Raw genomic sequence first — 27,799 nt, forward strand, 5'->3', positions numbered from 1 at the left:
TTAATTTATTGGAGGTCGAATAAAGCTAAATCTTCGTCTGTGGTTTTACGATTGGATAGCTGCCATTGACACTGGAGTTGTAAACAGAAGAATTTAGGCCACCTGCTTTTTGTCTGAGTTGTTGCTTGCCTCCTAGTGGCTGGCCACGCAAGCTGCTGATTGCTGATTGGTTATTTTTTAGCGGTCATCTGCGCTCATGACGACCAATCAATTGCCTTGTTTGAGGGGCGTCTACCAAGGAGTCGAGGTTTCTAGCGTTCTGATTGGCTGGCTTTATTCTATTACCTTGTTTAACAACATTGTGTTACACAACCTAGCAAGACAAGAGAGAGGAGTGTCGTTCGCCAGCACGCGTAAACCATTCAACGGGGCCACAAAATACGCGTCTTAAGGGGAATAAAACAAGACTGTTGTATCAAAAATACATCTAAGGTATGGTTATTCAGCGGTGCTGTTTATTTTGAAAACAAACCGTCGAAGCTAGCTAGTCGGCTAACTAGTGCTAACGATAAGATACATGCTAGTCACGCAGTAAGACCGAAATGCACGGAACTGACACATTTGTGGCTTTTTTTTGGTTTTAAATATATTCTTCACTGCAAGTATTACATAACAAAGGTGGAGAACGTACGTGATTCGAAATGGGATACGGTACTCTCAATATATCAAATAGCTAGCTAATGTTCGTCGAATAACTTGGTCACACGTCATCTATTTACGATGCACATTTTGAATATACCACGACAACGCATTTAAACATCTAAAATACGCGTGCGTTGTCGTATTGTGAGATGTGACTTTTAAAGCTGAATTTATATCAACAAATAAATAAATACACCGTGGACAATGTGTTGCTAAAAACATATACTATACATTGTATTTATTTGCTGCTATTCTGTAGGTAATTTGTGCTCAGGCCAAAATAATAAAACATTTCTTTGACACCATCTTGTAGCATCTCATTACCATGGAGATATGTCAAGTGAATTAAAACGTTTCCTTTTGACAAAAGTAGTGTTTTGCATTCTTATTGTAATGTTGCATAATTGTACTTGGTGCCAAGGAACCGTTTTTGAAGGTGATTAGAGGAGCTTTAGTTAGACCACGGTAGCGCTTTGCCGCCATTTCGTGACGTATTATGTGTAACATCTGATGTTGTTTACTGTCATATAGATTAATATTGCGTATTTGTTTAAAAAAAACATGGGAAGAGGATATTGGTATAAAAAAAAAAAGCATATTAAATAGTAATCAATATTGAGTAAAAAAAAATCTGTTTATTTTCAAAATCTTTGAGATCTACTGTGCGAGCAAATATCAAGTCAAATAATTAATATGTCTGTTTTTCCAGTGTTTAGTGATCACATCCCACGATATCCAGTGCTTCTCTGGTATTCCTGCTGTAAGGGTGATGTCAATCGCCTTTCTCGTCCGCCTTGCAAGGTTCAGTGGGCCCCATGTTGGACGCATCGGCCTTCCCCAAATGGGCCTGGCGCCCCTCCCGTTGAAGCAGGACATCGGCCTTCACTCCACCATCTCCAAGAGGCAGATCCACACCCCATCGGAAAAGCGCCGCAGCGGCACGCGCTTCGACGCCGACAGCAGCGGGCATCCCACCACCTGGGACTCGTTCGGCATCTGGGACAATCGCATCGACGAGCCCATCCTACTGCCGTCCAGCATCCGCTACGGCAAGCCCATTCCCAAGGTCAGCCTGACCAAAGTGGGCTGCGCCTCGCTCATCGGGCAGCGCAAGGAGAACGAGGACCGCTTCCAGCTCTCCCAGATGACCAACAGCATCATCTACTTTGCCGTGTTTGACGGTCACGGCGGGCCGGAAGCGGCGGATTTCTGTCACAAATACTTGGAGGCTTTTATCAAGTAAGGATGGGGTTTGATTGGATTCACATGCAGAGAGCCAATCATCTGTTAGAGGTCCGATGTGAGCTCTCCTTTTGCCAGCGGACATCATGTCATTCGTTTCTTCTTGGGTCGGCGTCAAAATGTTTGGCGACTGCTCCAGAATTCTCCAACATTTGTAAACGTCAGCTTTTCACTATTCACTATTGTTTGTTAAAGGTGTCTGAAGCAATCGGTATGCTGTGGCACATTAGGGTGCCGTGAGAGATCATCAGGTCATCAATTCCATAGAATTGGTGTGAAAATTATTATTTACAGTGGTTATAAAAAGTCTACACACCCCTGTTCAAATATTTGGTGAGACCAAGATAAGAAAAATCATTTCAATACTTTTTTCCCCCATCATTAATGTGACCTAAAATTCATAGAATTCAATTGAAAACAAAATATTTCCAGAAATGTGGTTTCACTAGTGTCCAATTAAAGTTTTTTACAGATGGTGTCCCCCCTTTCACACATCCTGTTAACTCATTCACTGCTATTGACGTCAAAAATAAATTTTAACAATTTCTATTAGTTTAACATTTTTTTTTCACTTTTGTTAACAAAAGTATGAAAACCTAGACATTTTTTTAATAATCTTTTTTTTTTTAAGAAAAAACAGACAAGATTGTTGAAAATTAAGGGCGGCATGCGATTAATTTTTTTTATTGTAATTAATTGCATGACTTTAATAGTTAACTCACGATTAATCACAAATTTTATATCTGTTCTTAATGACCAAAAAACAATTTCTAAGTTTTCATACTCTTGTTAACAAAAGTGGAGGAAAAAAAGTTAAACTAATAGAAATAGTTCAAATGAATTTTTGACGTCTATAGCCGTCAATGGCAGTGAATGAGTTAAAACCAAAAAGTGTGAAAGATGCAGACTTGGAATGGAGTGAATGAGGGAATTTCCAAGGACTCTTCCTACTGAAGTTTGACTCAACTCAATTCTCTCACCCTGCTTTGGCGGGATGTCTTCATGAAAGAGGCTATTTTGCCAGCACTTATTTACTAATCCGGCATACGACGCACACAGCCATGGCTAATATTTGAGGAATTTATTTTGAGCGCAATGTTCACAAAGAAGTCATCGTTGATCACTGTGCGCTTAACATTTTGTTTGTTTGTTGTTGCAGGGATCGTGTGGCCGACGAGGACAATCTGGAGCTGGTTTTAACGCAAGCCTTCCTGGAAGTAGACAAAGCTTTAGCCGAGCATTTGCGGAGCTCTACAGATGGTAGGTTGAAGAAAAATATTATCTGTCTTTTCAATTGAGTTATTATTCATACGCAATGATACCCTTTTTTTTTTTGGTTGGGTTTCGCAACATGGAGGTCTATCATTTAAAGTGAAGGTTAACTGATGATTGATGAACAAAATACGCTAAACCAAACGATAATGACGAGATAAGTGACACACTTCATGACAAATCACAGTGAATGCAGCGGGCGCTCGGTTTATGACATAAGAGATTTTACACCTGAATTTCTACGATCCAAAATAGCGGGCACTAAAAAAAACCCCAAAAAACTACAAAATCAATTCCCACACCGCTTCCTTAAACTACCCCAGTGGTTTACTTGTTTTTTCCCCCACTTTTTATGACAGCTTGGAATATAAAAATGCTACCTAAACAAATGCAAGTCCACTTAATGGCCACTGTTGAATCGTGAAACGGATGCGTTCTTTTTCCATCATTACCTGCGGGTAAATTTGCTCCAAGTCGAAGCTTAACCTGCATCCGGGAATTGATCATATCTATATCATTGTTGTTAATATCTTTATTATTATTCATATTTGTATTATTATTAGTTCATCGTGTACCGTTCAGAACAGCCAAAGTTAAAACTGTCATAAACCGAGAACCCCATGCATTTTCAATGGAGAAAGTTTTTTCCCCCTTTTTTTTTTTAATTGGAGCTTGAACAGCATCCCAAAGGATTTATTTTCCAACCTTTAAGGTTCCTCTAAAACAATGGATTTAGATGTGAACCGTCATAATCTCTGTCCTTAGTAGGGTAGACTGTAATTTTAATCTCATCAAAACCCTTTTTTGGGGTGGTAAGAATTTCATCTCTGAAAGAAATGTGAGTCATTTACTCTTTGGTTATTAGGGATCTAAAGTCAATAAGGATTTTTAGTGCACTCCAGTTGTATTTAACATTTAGGTGCACATTTTGATTGATTTGTTGAACATATAAACATAACAAAAATATAAAAACTAAAAGAAAGGTAAAGCTAATGTGTACAATACTTTTTTTTGTTTAGTTGCCATAGATTTTTAATAGAATCATTATTATGGAAGTTCTTCATTCTCCTGTATTTACGTGTCACTTTAATGTTCAAGCTGCATAATGTTACAGTGGTTTACAATATTATCAAATATACGTTTCAGGAATAAAACCTCTGCCTCGGTTTTAATGAACTTCTATACGTACTATGCTTACGTACTTTACAGATCAGGGTCTTCGAGAGCCGCTGTCCTGCCCGTTTTCCATGTCTCCCTTCTCCAACGCAGCTGACTCATTATCCGCTCATCAGCAAGCTCTGTAGAAGCCTGATAACGATCCTGCTCATCAAATCAGCTGTGTTGGTGGAGGGAGACATGAAATAGAGTGGCTCTCTAAAACCAGGGTTGTTAAGAATGGTACTTAGCGAGCCACGTATTTTTTTGAGGTGCTCTTTGGTGTAAAAAAAAAAAAGAAAAAAAAAGTTTGATAATCATCAATCGACATCATCCAGTGCATGCTAATGATGAGTATTCCCGTGAAACGAATTCAGTATTTCAACGTAACCCAACTGTGTTTATTTAGGCTAATGTTAACAACACTAGTTGACGTGGCACCCACGGGGGGGCCGCGCTGTGTGAAATGTCCCAATATGCCTGTGTGTGTGTGTGCATGTTATCTACGGCAGCTGCGGACCCAGCTCAGAGCTGGAGGCCCTTGGCACCAATGTGGATGACGAGGGGCTAGATATTGAAGGAGAGAGAGTCCAGCGGGTCCTAAATCCTGGACTTCTGGAAGGTTCCCTATCTTTCTCTCACTCCCCTCTCCCGCTCTCTCTCTCTCTCTCTCTCTCTCCATCTCGATTCTCTCTCTAGCTCTCTCTTCCTCCTCTTAACGAGTGCCTGCGAGAGCTTCTTGTGAGAGCGCTTCGTCAGTTTGAGAACGTCTGTTGTTGTCACCCTGTGCTCAGAAAAACTCCACACGACGCAGCATGTCTAATGTGCACAATTGGCCTGGGAACGCTGCTCTTGCAGAGCTCAAGTTCAGCGGTCATGCATTCAAACGTATCGTTGCTGTCCAATGGCGAGCCCGTCAGACCACGGAACTCATGCAATGTCAGACATTTTCGGAAAAGTCATTTGACAGTATTTTGACTTTTTTATTTTAATTTTTTAAGTATACCGTAAATAAAGTAATATCTTCAAAGCCTTTCATAAATTTAACCAAATAACTTGAAAATCGCATTGCGTTACGTGAAGTTGAATAACTAAATAAGTAATCATAAGTAATAATAAATAAAAAGATACATTTGTTTAATCTTGAAAATTATGTTTTGTGTCCTACATTTCTTGAATACAGCATAGAGGGTGTGCACACTTGTGCAACCACATTATTTCAGATCGAGCTTTAAAAAAATATATCAATGACGCTGTAAAGGTTAAAGGTCACTTTATTAGTTTAAAAAAAAATCTGAAATGATTTGTCTGTATCTCAAAAATCTGGCATTTGATCAGGGGTGTGTAGACTTTTATGTCCCTTTTAAAAAAAAAACGAACTTCCAGCTAGTTGAACAGCAACGAAATGTGTAAATGACTAACAACAGTTTGAAAGAAATTCAATTCATTTTTTTTTTGCTGCTGGTGTATACTGTAAAAAAAGAAAAACAACATCAACATCCGAATGCATTTGTATTAGTTGACTTTGTATGTGATTGTTTGATTATCAAATGCTAAGTGCTGTTTGAGATGTACATTTAAACTGAACACACTCAGCTGTTCAAAGTGCATGTGCAACAGTACCCCCCCCTCCCTTCCTTCATTGACAATTGTATTATCTACTACATGACCCCCTCACCCACCCCCATCTTCATATCTGTATTGTGTGTGTGTGCGCGTGCTCGACATATCCATCATCCATCCTGTGTTTTTTTTTTTTTGTGCACGCCTGCGAAAGCGTCCACTTCCGCCTCTCACGCTGGCCCCTCCTCCGTAATGTCTCTGTAGCGCCCGGGGTGAACGCGGGCACCACTGCCACCGTGGCGCTGCTGAGGGACGGCATCGAGCTGGTGGTGGCCAGCGTGGGCGACAGCCGCGCCATGCTGTGCCGCAAGGGCAAGGCGCTCAAGCTCACCGTGGACCACACGCCTGAGAGGAAGGACGAGAAGGAGAGGCGAGTGTGCAAATGGCGTCAGCTTTTTGGATGGGCAACTTTAATGCTGGATGAGGCTGCAATTTTTTTATAATAGGATTATGTACTTCCTGACCAAGATGTATGACAAAAATGCTGTTTTAAATATGGATCAAATATGTGCATATGTGCAGTACATACAATACATGCTCTTAATACATTTCACTTTTTTAAACAAATTTCTCACTGAAGGCTGGATGCCTTCAATAACAAAGAGTTTGAACAATCTAAAAAATAACTACATTGTACTAATTATTTAGTTAGTTTTTAGTTAATGTAGAGTTTAGGGTAGTTTTTTTTAGCGTGCGATTAATGAACTGCCCCTTACTTGGAAAGCCTGTACTGGGCGGAATTCCATTCGCAACGCAGCAGACACGTCCACGTCAAAATTTAGCAGTAATACATTTCAAAATAATGCATACATTTTTGGAGACTGGGGTCAAGTTGTATTTTTACAATTTTAAAAATGTGCAGAATTTCACAAGTTACTTCATGTTAAAGATTAGATAGAAAAATGCACTGAGATGTCACCGTTTTACAAATGCAATTATGTCATAGTGGCAGAAAAATCAATATCACACTCATTTTTTACAGAATAGTACATCTTTTTAATTTTTATTATGAAATTACTGTATCAATGACTAAAAGATGCAGCAATTTCTATTAGTTTAACATTTCTTCCACTTATGTTAACAAGAGTATAAACAATATTTTATTATACATTTAGAAAAAAAAAACTGCGATTAATTATGAGTTAACTATTGAAGTCATGCAATTAAAAATATTAATCGCCTGACACTTTTTTTTTTACACCCCGGTGAAAAGGGCTCTCGTGCATAAAAATTGCCATTCAAGGATGGCACAAAACTGCTAAACAACTAATCTGCAAAAATATTTACTAGGGCTTTTCACGCTATATGAGGTGATATAAGATCCAGTGCAAATGCAACTATAAGCCATGTCCGCCATCTAGTGTTAATTGATGATATTGCAACTTAAAAGTATACAGTGAAGCGCCAATATTCGCTGGGGATACGGACTGTGCCGGCCCGGGAAAAGCAAAAATATGCCTATAATTGACAGCCATTGAAATGTATTGGTAAAATTGTAGACTCCAAAAAACATAAAATGCTAATCAACCTGCATGTTTGACAAAAAACGTTGGTTTGCTCCTCCCTCCCAAAAACAAAAGAAAAATAATTATTGGAGAAAAAAAATCCACCAATACAAATGCATCAAAAAATATCCTCCCCCTATTTTTTATTAAAAGGGTCTACTTGTGGGCTGCCATTCGCAGAACATCGGAACATCCTTGGTTATTAATGTGCCTTCATGCCTTTCCGCTTAGGATCAAGAGGAGCGGAGGCTTCATCACCTGGAACAGTTTGGGGCAGTCCAACGTCAACGGCAGGCTGGCCATGACGCGAAGCATCGGAGACTTTGACTTGAAGGGCACGGGAGTCATTGCCGAGCCAGAGACAAAGAGAATCGTGGTATGTTGATGGATGTTAGTACGAGGTGAAACACCTCTCGGTTAGTCGTGGCCAGATTATAATTCCTGGCCATGGAGAAGAACCATCATCTGTCACTTTGGGTCAATAATGGTTGGGTTATCTGTGCGTGCTTTTAATTTATTTTCTGACTGCATTTATAAAGTATGGAAGCATATTGCATTCCCTTTTTTCCTGGAACTTTGTTTTTGTTTTTATTTTATTTTTAATTTCCTGTTTTTCTGGGAGAAAAAATCAGTTTAACAGAATTTTTTTTTGTCATTAAAAAATACTCCAAAAAACAGAAAAAATAGAAATATTTTTTCAGTTAAAAAAAAAAAATTCCCCCTTTGTTTTTCTGAGTATTTTTTTTCTGAGTAATTTTTCCTCTTTTTTTGTGAATCATTTTTTCACCCTGTTACCTCTAAATATTTTTTTTATGACAGAAAAAATATGCAGTAAAACTAAAAAAAAAAATTCAGAAAAACATAAAAATAAAAAAAATAAAATGCAAAACAAATCTCCCTAAAAAAAAATTAGTCAGAAAAACAGGAGTTTTTTTAAGTGAATGCAACACGCTTCTGTAATAAAGTGCAAAAAAAAAAAGCTTACTCCACCAAAATAATTGAATAGCTATGCAGTAGCAGAAAGTCACCTCTAGGTGGTGCCAAGCATTAATTCATCCATCCATCCATAATAGCTCTTCTTCATTAGCTTGATGAGGTCTTCCTTCCCCCACCAGCTGAGCCCCGTGCACGATTCCTTCCTGGCGCTGACCACCGACGGCATCAACTTCATCATGAACAGCCAGGAGATCTGCAACGTCATCAACCAATGCCACGACCCAAAGGAGGCGGCCCAGCGCATCTCTGAGCAGGTACGAGCTAACGCGGCCTCAACCAGGAAACATCAGTGTTGTATCCAAAAATCGAATCATGACGTTCTTAACAAAGCCCAACTTTCGTTTCAATATTGCGATGACCCACAACGCACACTCCTACACACCTGATGTCCGTTCACACGACTTGTAAACGACCTTGGCGTGTCCTCCGGCAGGCTCTGCAGTACGGCTCGGAGGACAACAGCACCATCATCGTGGTGCCCTTCGGCGCCTGGGGCAAGCACACCAGCTCGGACACCAGCTTCTCCTTCAGTCGAAGCTTCGTGTCGAGCGGGCGCTGGGCGTAGCGGCGGCGGTGCGCGGGGGTTGCTGGGCAAAGGGGCGTGGTCGGCGGACCTTCTCAGCAAGTGCAATAGTTGAAGGCGTTTTTTTGTGAGAGGGAAAAAAAAAAAGACTTGAGACAACTGCTGTGTGAGCGCCATGCAACAAAAGTGCACTAAAAGTCTCGACAAGCGTTCTTAGCCTTTGAGCGTTTTGCTGCTAACCGCTAAGAAGTGTTGGACTAGCTAGTGGGTATTGTTAGCGTCATTGCAACTCGCTTACATTGGGAACGCAATGGAACCTCTAAGGTCAAGTCGGAATTGAACAAAGATTTTACTTAGTCGCACTCGACAAAAATGTCAAATTTATCATTGGACAGCCGCGATATTTTCGTTTTTGTCCTGGCTGCTCAATACAATAAAAAAATCCACAATTGCTATAAAAAGTCACACACACAAAAAAATCTGTTATATGCTGTGCCACTAGTCTAAACACGGTATTCTTATTAATATTGTATATGTAGGATACAAATTAAGCAGCAAAATCCACCCAGTTTTTTCCATCTTAGGAGCGGCCATTTTGTCACTTACTAAAAAAGACATCACAGTTGCTCAGGGAACAACCAATCGTGGCTCAGCTTGCAATCACCACATGACCAAATTGAAAAATGCTGTGATTGGTTGTTACCTGAGCCCCAAGAAAATGTGATGTCATTTTCAAGTGGCAAAATGGCCGCCACCCTGAGATAGATAAAAACGGGTGGATTTTGCTGCTTAACTCATATTCCACAAACACAACATTAATCAGAATGATGTGTTTAGATGACTGGGGTTGCATAGATTATATTATTGTAAAGTTTTTTTTTAACTTCCACCTTTTTGGATCTTTAAGTCAAGTTAATAAGTCCAATATGTTGACAAAATTATTTTTTGTTGTCTTTTGGATAAATGTTTTTGTTAACACAGTGACACTGTTGATGTTGGGGGAAAAAAAAGGTTATTTTGCAGGAAATAAAGTTGTAAGTTAGAAGAAAAAGGCTGTACTTTTACAGAAAATAAAATTGTAAAACCAGAAAAAAAAAGTAGTTTGAGAAAAAGGAAAAATTATATTTTTCATTTGAAGAGGAAAATGTCATTTTAAGAGAATAAAGTGGTTCTATTACAAATATTGTGAAAACAATATTTTATATGAGGTGAAAAAAAAATGGTTGTAAGTTTTAATTTTACGTGAATAAAATGTTCTATATTACGACAAAAACAATTCATTTTACACATGAAATATAGCTGTAATTTTAGGAGACTAAATTTGTAACGTTACAAGAAAAAGTCAAAAAGAATGACATGAAGATTCAAAAGTTTAACTTTGTATTTGTCCTGGCGTCACAGCAAATTAAAAAAAAAAGAAAATAAAGGAACAAAATCATTAAGCCAAAGTCCGCTGCACGCTCGTCAGCTAGTCATCAAAGTTAAGGGTGAATACGCCATTTTGTTTTCATAATCATTTTTTTTTACACTTGTCTAAATTCTCCTAACATTCAAAAAAACAACAACTTTATGATGGCGATAGTTTGACTCGGGTTCCGGACCACGGGATCGGGTCGGACCTTGGAGGTTCTACTGTTGCTGTTGACAGCACTTACATTTGCACTTGAAGAAAAATCCATTCGGATGACTTTCATTTTGAAATGAGTCAACGTCGTCCATTTTACAGACTGTTAAGAAAAGAGGGTGCGTTGTTGGCTACGTGTTTGGGATTTGTGGTGTGCAAACTGTAGAACCTCGTGGAACTAAAGCAGGGGTGGGCAACCTTTTTCCCAGTTGAGGGACACCCTAATGTTGTATTGGAAGCACGTTAAATAACTTGTCTTAATTTAGTTCAAATCAACTTTTCACATTGAAATGAATAAAAATGCCATTAAGCTGTTCTAGAACCCTCCAAAAATAATTTGTAATTTCACATACAGAGATACATACTTGTTACAAATATTTTAAAGTTAATTAATTATTTTATATTTATATATTATTGTTCCCATTCTAAAGATAATTGGCCCCGCCAATAGCTGGCCAATCCCTAGCATTAAACTCAACTTGAAGCAAGCACATTGCATGGTTCCAAAAAGCTCACTCATCAGACAAATTGACGCTAAAAAGAAACAGGACTAAATGATGGCTCGTAACTTGAAAAACGTATTTACCTGTCGGTACCACTGTACATGATGTACACTCTAAAAACAGTTGGGTCAAAAATAACCCAAGTATGGGTAAAAAATGGACTAATCCTCTACTTGGGTCGATTTGACTTTGAGTCAAGAAATGGGTCTTTCAGCATAAAACAACTCATAAATATTGGTCAGATCTTTTACTTGGGTCAAAAAATTGGGTAATTTTGTATAAAACAACCCCGAAAGTTGGGTCAAATTGACCCATAAAGTGGATCGGTCCATTTTTTTAATCCATAATTGGGTTACTTTTGACAAAAATCAGTTGGGTCAAAAATAACCCAACTATGGGTCAAAAATGGACCTATATCCTCTACTTAGGTCAATTTGACCCAACTTTGAGCCAAGAAATGGGTCTTTCAGCATAAAACAACTCAGAAAAATTGGTCAGATCCTTTACTTGGGTCAAAAAAATTGGGACATTTTGTATAAAACAACCCAGAAAGTTGGGTCTAACTGACCCATAAAGTGGATCGGTCCATTTCAGAATCCATAATTGGGTTATTTTGACTAAAATAGTTGGGTAAAAAATAACCTAACTATGGGTCAAAAATGGACAGATCCTCTGCTTGGGTCGATTTGATTTTGAGTAAAAAAAAAAAAAAAGGCTCTTTCAGTATAAAACAACTCAGAAAAATTAGTCAGATCCTTTACTTGGGTCCAAAAAAAATTGGGTCATTTTGTATAAAACAACCCAGAAAGTTGGGTCTCATTGACCCATAAAGTGGATCAGTTCATTTCAGAATCCATAATTAGGTTATTTTGACAAAAATAGTTGGGTAAAAAATAACCCAACTATGGGTCAAAAATGGACAGATCCTCTGCTTGGGTCAATTTAATTTTGAGTAAAAAATAATAATAAAAAAGGTCTTTCAGCATAAAACAACTCAGAAAAATTGGTCAGATTCTTTACTTGGGTCCAAAAAAAAAGGGTCATTTTGTATAAAACAACCCAGAAAGTTGGGTCAAATTGACCCAGAAAGTGTATTGGTCCATTTTTGATCCGTAATTGGGTTACTCTTGACCCAACTGTTTTTAGAGTGTAGGTTGCCCACCCCTGCACTTCTTACAGGATCATTACCAAAAATGGTTTGTACATTTGCATAATAGGAATCATTTGCACAGTCTAGCTAGCGGGTCAAAGATGTGAATGAAGAGCATGTTTTTTTTGCCTGAATGTTCTTTAGGGCCCCAATGAGTGAACCTGACATTTGTACACATGATACTTTATTAACTTTTTGTTTTGTTTTTGTTTATATTCTGTGATCACAATCAAATGTTTTATCAAAATGGAGTCAGAGCGGCGCTGAGATGTATTCAGGGTACAGAAATGTGCATCTTATGTTGTGTAAATAGGAGATATTTATGCAAAACGTTGATTTATTTGTGTGAATAACAAGCAAATCGCACGTGGAGTTGTAATTTATCAGCATGCATCCATCCATGTTTGTAGGTATCGATTCACCTCACCTTTAAACTACACAACCTCATTTCAAACCTACTCATCTGTGAACGACACCGTTTCTCTTCGTTGCCTTTTTATATTGAACTACTACATCAATTGTTATATGTATGTGGAATGTATACTCGGGGCGTACTGTACATAGTGGACATGTATTGTGTTTCACAGCATAGACGTCATTAAATATGTGCTCCTGGAAATGTACAAAAAAGGTTTGTTTTTATTTTGGGGTTATGAGTGAGATCCAATACAAGAGCGCTATCAAATTTAAAGCGGTGGTAATGTTAACTTAAAGAGAGAGAAAAAAGATGATTTTGACTATGTATTTTGAATAAAATGTCTTCCAAGTTTATCACCTTAAAATAATGACCATACAAGTCATATTTTGACCCCCAAAAAAATTTTAGCCCGAAACATCTCGCTGTCAAAAAATTTGCTATGTAGTTGAACAGATTATTTAATTTGGCCCCTGAAATCAAATTATTAATAAATAAAATATAATCAGTGTTTGGTTCAGTGTTTCATGTTTTCTGGGGGGGGGGGGGGGTTAGTAATACATAAGCCATTATTTTTAGGAAAGTGATTTTTTTTTTCTTCAGAAAAACGGTGACACAATATGAGAAATATTTTCTCATTTTAAAAGAATAAATATGCATTAAAGCGCGAAAAACTGAATACTACAAGAACCAAGATGTATAGTTTTAATTTTAGCAATTGATTCCATGCAAGAGTTGTATCAAATTTAAATGAAAAATAATGCTCAAATATGGGAAAAAGAACAAAATATAATTTTTGCACCAATGTTATTATAATTGTGATTTTACGGTTTATATTCTATTTAAATACAACTGTCACTGTCCAATAATTAAGTACTATAACTCCAATTATTTATATTTTTTCCCAAACCTTCCCAACCTCTGATCAAAGGTCATTTTAATTTTTTTCTTAATTCATACTTTTGAAATACAGTATTAAGCATCCCTTAGCAGAATTACATAAAAACTGACTTCATGCAAAAATGTGATCATAAAAAAAAAAGGAAACGAGGAAATGGGGATGAGCTTTAAAGAAAATGGATGGATAGATTTATTTATTTATTTTTATTGCTGGGATGAGATTTTTTTTTGTTTGTTTACTATATACTGTATATTTTTAATGCATCGAAATTGTTTTAAAAATGTTAATATTTGGTAATAAGATAGAAAAAAAAGAAGCTCACAAACATTGTAGTGCCAGAGTGTGTGCGCATTAATTGTTAATATTTGGTCATAAGATAAAAATAAATAAATGAATAAAAAAAACTATTGAGTGCTGGTGTGTTTGTGCTCTGAAAGCAGTGAGCAAAGGGTTAAAGCAGCATGCCGTGACGGTGACCTTTGACTCGGAGCTCTCATGAGATGCTAGTCCGCCTCTCTCGCCGCCTCCTGCCCAGTGCAGCGTCGCTCGCTCTCAAGGCCCGCAGGTGAGTTGCTTTTTATGCTTTCATATTTATTTAAGAAGCACAACGGGGAAATTCACACCTGTGCTCTTTTCTCTCGTTTCATTTCGAGAACATTGTGAAATTATACTAAATTATACATTAAAAAAAAAACATTTTGTGTATTTTATTTGATGATGCATTCAATCTTTAAATCTCAAAGACTTAAATTTTTTAAACAATATTTATTATACTATAATATAAAAACATGCATTTTAGCCAATTTTTCCATTAAAAAAAAAAAAAAAAAGGTGAAAAAAAATAATCACAAAATATACTGTATATAAATGTAAAATAAAAAGTAAGGTTTAGAATGATTTCAAAATTGCCCAAATAAACACACGTGTGCTCGTTCTGATTTTCCTCAAATACACTTTTCATACAAATTTTTAGAGTTCAACAAAATCAATGAAATACGAGTCACATGTAACATACATTATATAGACTTTATATGACAAAATATGAAATGTGATATAAATTGTTCATGTGTTCTTTCAGATGCCCAAAGTATGTTTGCGATCATCTCAACCTTGTATGCGTCACCTTTTTTGTTTTGTTTATTCAACATGTTAATGAAGCTGTTGTTGTGTTCTATTTTTTTTTTTAGTCTTTGCGACGAAGTGTGAATTTTCGGATTAAAATTCGGCCCAAAGCTTGTTTGATTTGGCAACGTGATATTTGGTAAACGGGTCATGAGTAGAGAAACAAACAAACAAAAAAAAAGTCTCGAGAGGACATATCCAAAAAGGAAGTCTGACAATTAGGTTTGAAGCCATCTTTTTGGGCAGTTTTGCTAAAGTCATCCTTGAATTTTTTTCTGACTGCTACCGTGTACTCGTCGTCTAGTACATAATTAAGTTGTGTGTGTTTTTTTTTTGTTTTTTTTGATAGCTTAATTTTTAGCCTCGGCATTCCAAGTTGACACTGCAGAACTGCCATCTTTTTTTTTTTACATTAGGCAGCAAAGTGGGAAGTCAACCACTGACAAATTGAGTTGGTTACAAATGGTTCTTATTATTTGATTATTTTATTTTTTTGAGTCCCACCACTCAAAAATTATTACGCAACAAAAATATATTATTGTAAAATATGGGCTTGAGCACAAAGAAGTGAGCCCCAACATTGGCTTGGAAATGTTTGAAAATTCAGCCCCCGAAGCCAATTTCACTTGGTCACATGAAATTTGGTAGGCAGGTCTACCAAGAGTGGACCCACAAAAAAGCCTCAAGAACCAATGCCTAAAAACACACAGGAAGTCTTCCATTTTGGATCAAAGCAGACAATTTTAATTTATTTCGACCTCCTTTGAAGACTAATTTTTCCTTGAGAGTTTGTCCAATAGCTACCAAATTTGAACCATATGTACTAGACAGGTATGTGACGCCAAATTACCAAGGGTTTTAATTTTCGTCATTGTGTGTTTGCAGAGCGGATCAGCCAAGTTTGCTGACTCACCGTAAATCATTCATTTAAAATCACGAAAAACTGGCTGGGAAATGTTTGAAAATTTAGCCCCCAAAGCCGATTTAGTTTAGCCACATGAAATTTGGTAGGCATCTCTATCAGGTGCAGACCCACAAAAAAGTCTCTAGAAGCCACGCTTTAAAAGACACAGCAGACCGGCTGTGTCCATTTTGGTTCAGAGCTGACATTTTTGGATAATTTTTCCATTCACAGAGAGCTACAAAATGTTTTTGATTTGACTGCTAACAAATAGGGGTGTGACAAAAAATAAATTCTCATAAGAATCGCGATTCTCATTTAGTACGATTCAGAATCGATTTTAAATGTCCCAGAATCAATTTTATTTAAATTATTTTATACTGTCTTGCCTTTGTTTGTGTGTTTATTTGGAGCGCTGTTCATGTTGTAACCGTTTTGGCCACTTAGGGGCAGTGTGGTTCCACGCGGTCTAATACACTGTTAACTTGTAGCCACATTAGAGAGTAGAAGGAAAAAGTCACGATCAAGTTATTCCAATAAAAGTTGTTTTTTTGCAGTGTGGAGCTGTTCTTTTGAGTGATAAAAGTGCCGCGAGTAGCGCGCTAATTAGCATTAGCGAGTCAGACTGGAGTAGATCATTACGATTCCTTGAATTGAAGCAAAAATCATCGTCAATCAAATCATTTTGAAGCAAAAATCGTTCCCAATCGAAAATCGATTCTGAATGGAATCACAGGCCCAAAAATCGGAATCGAATCGAATTGTGAGGCATTCAAAGATTCCCACCCCTACTAACAATAATAATAATAATAATAATAATAATAATGCATACTTCTATTGACAGTGTACAAGATGGAGCGAGGCTGTCACATCAACATAGCGATGCTGGACGACATCAGCGTCAACGGCCTGCTGGGTCCAAAGGTCGCCACGGTTACGGAGCCGCCGGCCAAGCAGCCGTGCGGGTCCACCGTCAGCTTCCACAAGGTCGGCTACAAAGTTCACGCGAAGGACGGCTTCTTCTGCAAAAACACGTCAAGTCCTCGCCAGATACTTGTGGACCTCAAGTTAGTACTTTCTTTTTTTTTTCTCTCGTGTGTGTGTGATTTGGTTGCTTGGTATGTCAAATGTAGCATTTTTTGTACTCTGTCTGTGTGTGTGGTTTACCATGTGAGACCGAATTATTCCTCTCATTAATCATATGATATTGGGCATGGTTTCTTGCTTTTAATCTCTCAGTGCGGTCGGCGTCTGCCAAGGGAACGCATTAAAACGGCGTCACGTGATCCATGGCTAAGCTTACGGTCAATCTTTTAATTCCATTTTATTCGACTGCACGTAATGTGTGTGCGTGTGTATGGTTCGCTCTCGCTGAACTCTTTGGCCGCTTACACAATTGAATGAGATTCAACACAAGAACTGTATCAAACAATTCGGCCCGCTCAGAAGATCTGATTAATCCTATTTTTTTGGACCAACAACTTCTCAATTTGTCAATGATTCTGTTTTTTTGTATTATCGGTTATTTCTGAGAAGGGATGTGAAAACGACTTCTATATTTGTTTTTTTTGTACCGCAGTGGCATCATGAGGCCTGGCCTGAACGCAATTCTCGGGCCGACCGGAAGCGGCAAGTCATCGTGAGTATACCGGAGTTCAGAAAAAAATCAAATGGATGTCTGCATGAATGTTTGATATTTTTGATGTCACTCTGCCAAGTTTTTTGGATATTCTCGCGGCGAGGAAGGATCCCGCCGGCCTCTCGGGGGAAGTTTTAATCGACGGAGCGCCGCAATCGCCCGACTTTAAGTGTCTGTCCGGCTACGTGGTCCAGGTACCTTTTATGCTAATGTATTATTTACAAAACTCACATTGATCACATCAACTAATTAAAATGTTAGATAGTTAAAGATCAATTGTTTGATTATGTTTTCTAAAGACGGGAAAGTCTCAGAATATTTCAAACTAGGCTATAATAACATTTACCATTCAGAAGCATAAACTCTAAATCAATCATTTAGCCTTCAACAAGCTAGTGTACATTGTTTTTGTCAACAAGTCTTCAACGTTATTTTGTCCTCAGCGAAGTGAGCACAAAGTGAAAATCTGCGAATAATTGTGTGTCAAAGAAGAAGGAAGCTATCGCTAGCCATGCTAGCATGTCCACAGTCATGAAGCCATGTTACATAGAAAAACCCTCTATTAAAGTAGTTAAATTAAAACATTTACTTTTACTTATACAGTTATTATTATATATATATATATATATATATATATATATATATATATATATATATATATATATATATATATATATTGGTATATGTATAATAGATATCAATAATATAATGTCAATAAAATATATTGTACTCACTTTTTATTGTACATTTAGAACAGATATAAAATTTGTGATTAATCGTGCGTTAACTATTGAAGTCATGCGATTAATTACAAATTTTAATCGCCTGATGCCCTTAATTTACGAAAAAAAAATTATATTTTTTTCTTAAAGAAAATATTATTTAAAAACTTTCGTAAATCGTAATTAATCGCATGACTTCATTAGTTAACTCACAATTAATCCCAATTTTTATATCTAATATAATAAAATAAAAAAATCTAGGTTTTCAAACTCTTGTTAACAAAAGTGGGAAAAAATTATTTACTAATAAAAATAGTTCAAATGAATTTTTGACGTCTATAGTCATTAATAGCAGTGAATGAGTTAATAAAAAAGAAACAGTCATTTCAACGGTGTTAATGTGTTTGACGCCAGCAATCGGGATTGTGAAGACAATGGGCAAATAATGCAATATTTGTATGGCAACAAATCTAAACATAAATCGGACTGGACAAAAAAAAACATAAACTGGACGCTACGCAGCCAAGACACGCTCTGAAATGTAAGCACTGAGCCCATCAATGGTATTAGCTAGCATGCTAGCCTAAATAACACGCTAGCACTGAGCCTATCAATGGTATTAGCTAGCATGCTAGCCTGAATACCGTGCTAACAATAATGGACAAACAAATATACACACTAAAACTTTCCACAAATGACATTAAGTCATCAAATTCACCTTTTGGCTCTTACACATACGTTTTTCCTTTGTACCAGGAGGACGTGGTCATGGGTACGCTAACAGTGAGGGAGAATCTCCGTTTCTCAGCAGCGTTGCGTCTCCCCGAGCGCGTGCGCGAGCGTGAAAAAGAAGCCCGCGTCACTCACCTCATCGCAGAACTTGGCCTCACCAAAGTGGCTGACTGCATGGTGAACTATGACCTTATACAAAAAGTCAGTTTCAAGGAAGGGGATTGTTGTTGAAACCTTCCTGCGGCGGGTCTTCCCAGGTGGGCACGCAGATGACCCGCGGCATCTCGGGAGGTGAGAGGAAGCGGACCAACATCGGGATGGAGCTGATTATCGAGCCTTCCGTGCTGTTCTTGGATGAGCCCACCACGGGCCTGGACGCCAGCACAGCTAACTCCGTCTTGTTGTTGCTACGAAGGTACGTATATTAGAAAATGAACCTAGAGCAGTGGTGTATGTAACACTGTGCCGTCACCTAGTGGCCGACAATTGCAATTGCACCCAAATATCTATCTATTTATTTTAGCTAGCTAATCTATCTATCTATCTATCTATCTATTTTAGCACGCTAATCTATCTATTTTAGCTAGCTAATCTATCTATCTATCTATCTATCTATCTATCTATCTATCTATCTATCTATCTATCTATCTATCTATCTATCTATTTTAGCAAGCGAATCCATCTATTTTAGCTAGCTAATCCATCCAATCTATTTTAGATATCCTATCTATCTATCTACTCTAGCAAGCTAATCTATCTATTCTAGCTAGCTAATCTATCCAATCTATTTTAGCTATCCTATCTATCTATCTATTTTAGCAAGCTAATCTATCCATCTATCTATCTATATATCTATCTATCTATTTTAGCAAGCTAATTTATTTATTTTAGCTAGCTAATCTATCTATCTATTTTAGCAAGCTAATCTATCTATTTTAGCTAGCTAATCTATCTATCCAATCTATTTTATCTATCCTATCTATCTCTATTTTAGCAAACTAATCTATCTATTTTAGCTAGCTAATCTATCCAATCTATTTTAGCTATCCTATCTATCTATCTATCCATCATTTAAAAAAATGTTTCCATCTGTTCTGACTTTTGTGGCTACAGGATGGCCAATCAAGGGCGAACCATCATCATGTCCATCCACCAGCCTCGCTACTCCATCTACAGACTCTTTGACTCGCTCACTTTGCTGGTCGGAGGCAAGACGGTGTACCACGGACCGGCGCCAAACGCATTGGACTACTTTGCAAACATCGGTAATCACTTGGTCATGTAGTTTTTTTTTTTTTTAACCAATAACTGCGATTTCTGCCAAGGCCCAATAATCCTAAACATGCCCGGAAAAAACGGTTCCACTCCAGGCCTGTAGGTGATGCTCCAATTGGGTCTAGTTGGTGGTTGTCCGCAGTACAGCAAACAGAAGACATTAAGTTTAGTTTAGTCTTCAATTAAACTAACTTGTAAACAAGAGGTGGCAAATCCAGGTCCACAAAGTAAAAACCCTACCAGTGCCACAGTTTGGCTTTAGCCCCAGATGCTAGCTAGCGAGCTCCCTAGCTAGCTCCCCAGGTGCTTGTTTACCTGCTAGGGAGCTAGCTAGCTAGCACAACGGGTTAAAGCCAAACTGTGACAGAAGATAACTTAACTTCATCATCACTCACCTTAATGTACATGCAAGACACTGATCTGAATATATGACTGGATAGTCGATAGGCCAATAATTTTGAAGCTGCAAGGCCGCCATGTTGCTCCTCCCAAGAAACGTTTCTCAGCATACGATCCTATACATTTACAGTATTGAAAGTGGAGAAGATTTGAAACAGTACTTAGTAGAAACCGCATGATTTATGATGTTTTACGTTTGTCAAGCATAAACAAGAGGACTTCAGACATTTTACAACTTGCCTTAAATAAATGTTTAAATTAAATGCTTAATGATGTTTACAGGAGGAAACTTGTATCTTTTTTTTATTAAAGAATTAAAACTGTAATTTAAGAAAAAATGCCTCTGCCAAATCTAATATTGGGAACTGAGTGACAAAAGAAAAAGGGGGTCTTCAAAGCAGCACATACCGTCCACTTGTTATTTTTTTAATCAAATTTTTTACTTGTTAGTCACCAATAGTATATACCAATAGTGACCACCCTGCCACAAACGGCACACCCTGCCCCCCAGCCCTATACTAACTGCCTACGAGGTGTATATGTCTAATCTGTACATATACCGTTTAGTACAGTAGTCTGCTCGCGAGATGGGAGGAGCAAGATGGCCGTCCTGTGACTTCAACGGCTTGCACCGGCGTGTATGGGCTATCGGCTATCCAGTCACGCATACAGATCAGTGATGCAAGACAATTAAGCCATCAGGGAAGCTAGTATTCGTAAACATCAGACATTTTGTGCCTGTGGTGTTCCGCAGGGGTCAATCCTGCGGCCCTTGTTGTTCAATCAGGCCAGCTAATACGCAGCTATTAGGTATATCCTCCCACAACTATGCAGATGAGACTCCGAATTTGACTTTTGTCTTTCAGGATATTCATGCGAGCCCCATAACAACCCGGCCGACTTTTTCCTGGATGTGATCAACGGCGACTTCGCCGTCATCAGCATCTCCAAAGGCAACCTTTCTGGAGGTGATGCCGTGTGTTTACAATTTCATATAAGACCATATATTTTATTAGCATATTAGCATACTTCCGTAAGTCACGTCATTGCTTTCCCTGTGGTCCATCCATTTTGAAAATCTTCACATCCAATTCTTGGCTTAGATTTGGACTTGGAGGAGGTGAGCAGGTCCAGGCAGAGAATGGAGGAGCGCCTCGTTGAGGAGTACAAGAACAGCAGCTACTGCAGCGACACGCTGGCGCAGCTGGAGCGCATCGCACAGGACAAGCGGCACTCGACGCCGCCCGCCTCTCGTACCGTCAGATACAACAGCTCCTTTGGTCACCAGCTGCATTGGGTGCTGCGCAGAACCTTCCAGAACCTCATGCTGAACCCACAAACGTCTGTGGCACAGGTACACACCTTTTTTTGAAGACAATTTTCGTTTGACAAAAATAAAAATTTTAAAAAATCCCATTACACAGTTTTTTTCGGAAAATTTGGAGTCTTCCTTTTCATAAACATCAAAGATGATTTAGTCACCGACGAACGCTCTTTGGTGGGATCAACCTGACTTTTCAAAGCCTTGAGAAGTCTCCTCACTTTAAGAATTATTAACAGCCAATTGGGCCCAGATAAGACTCCATAATCCCACCAGTGGGGATCTGGACGGCGTGGGCGCCGTAATCGGCTTTGGTGACTGCTGCGACCCGACTCTTGCCTCCTTTGGGTTTGATATCATATCTGGCCTAAGTCCCCCTTGAACCCAAACCCCCCGCTAGCCCTGGCCGGCGCTACGGGCGACGCATCACATGACGTTGTCACGATTCATCACGCCAGCGCCTCGGAGCTTATTAGCTGATCCCTTCACCCTGGGAACCGCTTAGTTCTGTCATAATGTGTCAATTGTTGGGATTAAAACTTGTGTCCTTTTTCGCTTTTCTCACTCTTTGCTGTCAAATCCCCCAGCACACATCCACTCTCCACCACCGAGGGTTTTTTTTTTTTGGGGGGGGGGGGGGGGGGTGTTGTACTCCGGGAGAATGGGCGGGGTCTGTTTGCTCAGACTCACATGTATATGTGTATGCTTTTGCTTTTGCTACATTATGGGGCCCATATTCCTGGTTTCACTATCATTGTGGGGACCGACTTGTCCTTGTGGGGACATTTTGGTGAGGTAGAAAAACGTTTAAAAAGTAACCATAAAATGTCCCAAAAATAAATCCTGAACATTACCATAAAATCTCCACCAAATTGCAAAAAATGTCATAAAATTAACAGCAAAAAAAGGCAGGAAAAAATGTTTTAAAAAACATAAAGAGGAAAAAGAGAGGCAGAAAATGACCTTAATATGATCATAAAATTGCCAAAAATGTCAGAGAATCAAATAAAAAGAGGCAGAAAAGAAAATGTTCATAAAGTAACCATAAAATGTCCAAAAACAAAAGAAGAAATCCTGAACATTACTATAAAATTTCCAACAAATTCATCAAATTGATAGCAAAAAAAAGGCAGGAAAACATGTTTTAAAAATACATAAAAAGGAAAAAGAGAGGCAGAAAATCACCATAATATTAACCATAAAATAGCAAAAATGTCAGAAATTTCACAGAAAGACAGAAAAGGCTAAAAATGTATGAAAATTTAAGTATGAAAAAAATAAGATAGGAGAAAATTAATCTCTACGTGTTGAATGCTGCCCTGATATTTTTCTAACACACTGTTTTGTTTATCACAATGTTCAAAAGTTTTGCAGCTCCAAACTGATTTGTAGTTATTTACTTGACCTCTTTTGACAAAAAAGGTCGCTGACCCTCGAGGCTAGGAAATGTCAATGCGAGGTCCCCACTGAGATAGTAAGACAAACGTGTGTTTGTGTGTGTTTGATTTGTTACACCCCTTGTGCAGGTGGTGGTGCACATTTTTCTGGCTCTCATTGTGGGAGCCATTTTCTTCCGAGTCAAAGACGATCAGAGCGGCATTCAGAACAGGTGAGTAGGAACGCATGAAGATCTCCAACGCAAAAGCAGACATCCATTTTTTGAGAACTGCATAAATTTTGTTTCTAGATTAAAGAACAGCCTTCTAGTGGCAAAAATTCCCTTTAAAAAAAAAAAAACCTATACATCCCTCTACTGTACGTGCATAATGCCTTATTAAGAATTGCATTCATTCCTATGGGAGCTCGTTAATCCTCTTAATGTTGGCACAAGCTGGTACTCACAAGGTCAGCAAAGCACGTTTGAAAGTTTAACCGGTCTCCGGACCCGCCAAAAGGTCATTGCATTCGCGCTGCTGGATGAGGATTTAGCGGTGTCCCTTGAGGACACCAGTAGGGGGGTCCCAAAGTGATCACCGGGCCTCACCTGTCTTCTTCTTTTTCCAGGATGGGGGCGCTCTTCTTCATCACTACCAACCAATGTTTCAGCACCGTGTCGGCGGCCGAGCTCTTCATCGCTGAGCGGAAACTTTTCACGTATGTTGTCGTTTAAGAATTGTGTCTTTGGAATGTATGTGAATAATTTGACACCCCCATAATTTTCATTTTTTAATAATTCCATTTTTTTTTATGCATCCATCCAGTTAAGTGATGAAGTGAAAGAGTGCTAGTGCAATACTGTATGTCGCCACTTGGCAAACTTAAAATAATAGTTTGGAAACATCAAAGACTCATTTGCATATTGAACAAATTTATAACAACACATTTTCGTAAATATCACAAATAATTTTTGTATTCGACAAGCAAAATTATGTAGTTTGTGAACATAGATTTTAATATTCAAAAAACTATAGAAAAATATATATATAGATACGCCCATTTTTACTGTATACGGCTTATGACTGGTTATGCCGCAGACACGAGTACATCAACGGCTACTACAGAGTGTCCGTCTACTTCCTGTCAAAGGTGTTGTCTGACGTGGCCTTGCGCACCGTCACCTCCGTCATCTTCAGCTGCGGCGTATACTTCATGATCGGTAAGACCATTGCAACATTTTTTGTCCCGCAAGGGACACTGTAGGCGACATTTATTTTTATTTTACATATTTTAACTGTCATACAAGTGTAAACCATTTGTAGTTAGAAATGTCCCAAATATTTTGCCACGGTCTCTTTGTTTGTTTGAACACGGTTCAGGGCTGAAGGGCACCTGGTCCGCCTTCTCCGTGTTCACGCTGACGGTGACGCTGGTGGCGTACACGGCCACCGCCATGACCATGGCCATCTCGGCAGACCAGACGGTGGTGGCGCTCGCCAACATCTTTATGACCATCACCTTCGTCTTCATGATGGTGAACATTATTATCTTTGGAAGGCAGAATTTTATGGAGCCACAACCACTGACAATAAGATTTGGTATTGGGGGAAAAATTGCCATTGTGGAAAAAGCTGCATTGACATTGAAACAAGTATTGGCAAGGTTGTATGGAAAAAATAAAATACAGACATAAAAAAAAAACATAATTTTCTTTAAGCATTTTTTTGGGTATTATGATGTATTTTTCAATGCCAATCTGCATATTTAAAAAAAATAATGTTTTGTGTGTGTCACAGTTTTCCAGTTTCACTTCTCTTTTTTTCAGTTTCATCTCATTGGCAGTGTTTTAACGTGGGGGGCGGGGCTTCGAACGCCTAAACCGCCTGTGTTTTTGCTACATATAACCTTGAGGCGTCAGTTTTCCATCCAAATGTTTCTAATTTTTATGCGAATTTTGTGAAAATGCGCAAAACGGACATGCGACTTAATGTATGCTCGTTTCCATCCGCTCTTTTTTTGCGACTATGCGCCGCGAGATGACGTTGTAGTGACGGAACGTTGAGACAATGGGAAGTTCCAGGTGGGAATGTTGGTTTTGACGGACTGAACGGAAGTAGTTCGTCTTGTTGGCTTCTATCCCACATGTAAGTGAAGTGTGTCGTTACTTTGAGAGCTGATGTTAATAAAGCCATGTAAAATGGCATTAATGTTTTTTCATTAATTCATTATAAAAAAGAATCGTGTTTCTTCGTCCGCCCAAACATATCTTACTTTATCATCCGCCATTTATTGTGACTACAAACGTGCGTGTGACATAGGTCAAAACGTGCAACGTATATCCGGTCTTGTAGTCTCCTATTCGCAAAACTTGTTTCCATCGCCAAAATGCGCATTTTCCTTTTTTCGATACGCTTCAAAAACCTCCCCGTCCAAGCGTAAAAACTATTTTTGCGAATTTCTGGCGTTTCCATTCAGTTTCTTTTCCGCAATTCTTGAAAATTCGAATAAAAATAGGTGGATGGAAACCCACCCTAATGTTTCTGTAGTAAACCAGTTAGCACGTTAGCTAAATTAGCATGACACGATGTATAAAGTAATTTCAAACTTGGTGGTTTTAACGCCACAGGTAACATAATATATAACCATGTGTCTTACAGGCGGTTTAGGAGTTCCTGGTGAACTTGCATCCATGAGTATTGCCTTTAGCCAACAGAGGGCGCGCTCTCTCCTGAAAAGCTGGAAGGCGTTCAAAGCCCCGCCCCCCATTTTAAACCACTGCCAATAAGTTGAAACTGAAAACCTGTGACTCGAAAAAAAGAAGATTGGCATTGAAAAATACATCATAATACAAACAAAATATGCTTAAAGAAAATAGTTTTTTTAATGTCTGTATTTTATTTTTCCATACAACCTTTTACAATGCCAATACTTGTTTCAATGTCAATGCAGCTTTTTCCACAATGACTTTTTTTTCTTTTCAATATCAAATCATATTGTCAGTGTTGTGGCTCCACAGAATTTAGAATCTATTTTTGACTCGATGCTGGACACGCGTACGTTTTGTAGATCTTCTCGGGTCTTCTGGTGAACCTTCCGAGCATCATGAACTGGCTGGCCTGGCTCAAGTACTTCAGTATTCCTCGCTACGGCCTGGCGGTAAATCAAGCTAGAGACGGAACAAATGCCGCTTGGTCTTTCCTCTCTCACTGTGAACTTTTGGACCTTCAGGCCCTGAAGATCAACGAGTTTGTGGGGTTAAAATTCTGCCAGAATGCCAACATGTCTGCCGCCGTGAGCAGCTGCAACTGCAGCGTGGCGACCGCCGTCGGAATGACGTGAGTAGAAGAAACTTGCTGTGTTATACGTCGGCGACTCCAGTTTGTTGAACCGTTGTAAAATTCAACAGATTGGTTGTAAGTAGATGTCTAAGTAACTAAGCTAACTAAATGTATTTTACTGGTCAAATAAATAATTCATAATAAATTAAAATTGTTTATAAAATGTAGAGCCCGTTTGCAAATGTGAGGAGTTATAAGTAATAATTATAGTAGTAACTGTAATGACAAAAATGAGGAGGTAAGTTTACAAAATGTTCCAATAATAAATATGCATTTTTTTTCTTTTATAATAATAATAAATAATAATTTTGTGGAAGGGAAAGTCATTTTTACAAGAATAAAGCTCTAATTTTACGAGCATAAAGGTAAGGTAAATAAAATCTCAAAGGCAATTGTGAGAATGTAAGGTTAATGAGAAATAAGTTGAATTTGACTAGGGTAAAATTTTACAAGCATAAAATAGTAATTTTACAAGATTAAAAAAGTAGTTTTACGTGAGTAAAGTGGTATTTTTTTTGCAGATGCACAGGTGAGCAGTACTTGGACTATCTGGGGATCCAGTACGACACGTGGGGCTTGTGGGAGAACCACGTAGCGTTAGCCGTCATGCTAGCCGGCTTCCTCTTCATTTCCTACCTGAAACTTCGCTACATTAAGAAGTTCACTTAAAAAATAAGCAGAACAACGTTAGCGCGTAAGTATTCAGTAGGAAATTGTACAAAACGTGACATTTTAAAGCGCTTATTTTGAAATATTTATATCCGATCCATTATTTTTAAAAGTAGATGTGATTTTTATAAAAAAAAAAAACATTTTACCTCAGCAGTAAACATTGTACTCTAGATGAAACATTATACTGGTATTTATTATATTGTTTCAATCAATTAGTACGATTGTGTTCGCATATAAATGTTATCATGAAAGCACAAAGTGGTTTGTTTCTTTTTTTTTACATTAAATGGAACAATAATGCATGAAATAAAACACAAATAACCCTAAGTAAATAACCCTAGGTCTACAATATATTTAAAATTAATAAAAATCATTTATATCATATTAATATTTCAACAGTTTTCAAATTAATGTTCAAAACCACCGATGATGTATTAAAATATATAAATAAAAACAGAAATAGAATTGACTTGATAAATATTAAAAATGAAGCACAATAAAAAAAAGATTAGTTATGTAAAAAAAATAAACATTTGAAATTAAGTCCACAACTTATTAAATTAATTAATTTAATTTAATTAAAACAAATGTTTTACATTACCTAAAAATATAATGTAAATAAATAAAATAAAAATGATATACTGTAATTTTTAGTTAGCTATAAATATAAAAATACATTATAAAAAATATATAAGTACAATATAATTATTGCATAATTTTATTTAAGAAAAATTTAAGAAGAAAAAAAAG

At 37.9% G+C, this 27,799-nt stretch overlaps 2 protein-coding genes across 3 annotated transcripts; both read left to right on the top strand.

Moving 5' to 3' along the window:
* The first annotated feature begins 290 nt into the window (after positions 1-290).
* Positions 291-14,085, top strand: ppm1kb (protein phosphatase, Mg2+/Mn2+ dependent 1Kb). 2 transcript variants are annotated; one of them, XM_077570155.1, is made up of 7 exons: positions 291-432; positions 1,352-1,881; positions 3,044-3,144; positions 6,139-6,304; positions 7,671-7,815; positions 8,555-8,689; positions 13,992-14,085. In XM_077570155.1, exons 2-7 carry the CDS (start codon positions 1,412-1,414, stop codon positions 13,992-13,994), a joined length of 1,020 nt encoding a protein of 339 aa, XP_077426281.1. In that variant the 5' UTR covers positions 291-432; positions 1,352-1,411; the 3' UTR covers positions 13,995-14,085. The 2 variants fall into 2 exon arrangements, with proteins under 2 accessions (XP_077426281.1, XP_077426280.1); XM_077570154.1 differs by lacking the exon at positions 13,992-14,085 and adding an exon at positions 8,869-12,854.
* Positions 13,987-27,307, top strand: abcg2d (ATP binding cassette subfamily G member 2 (JR blood group)). Its single transcript, XM_077570153.1, has 16 exons — positions 13,987-14,116; positions 16,419-16,641; positions 17,154-17,213; positions 17,293-17,407; positions 18,692-18,844; positions 18,925-19,082; positions 19,781-19,932; positions 21,208-21,309; positions 21,445-21,695; positions 23,189-23,271; positions 23,667-23,756; positions 24,137-24,258; positions 24,419-24,573; positions 26,106-26,195; positions 26,268-26,374; positions 26,899-27,307. The coding sequence occupies exons 2-16, from the start codon at positions 16,427-16,429 to the stop codon at positions 27,044-27,046; spliced, it is 2,001 nt and encodes a 666-aa protein (XP_077426279.1). The 5' UTR covers positions 13,987-14,116; positions 16,419-16,426; the 3' UTR covers positions 27,047-27,307.
* The last annotated feature ends 492 nt before the right edge of the window (positions 27,308-27,799 follow it).

This window comes from Vanacampus margaritifer, chromosome 7, assembly GCF_051991255.1.
Source record: "Vanacampus margaritifer isolate UIUO_Vmar chromosome 7, RoL_Vmar_1.0, whole genome shotgun sequence".
Taxonomy (NCBI): Eukaryota; Metazoa; Chordata; class Actinopteri; order Syngnathiformes; family Syngnathidae; genus Vanacampus; species Vanacampus margaritifer.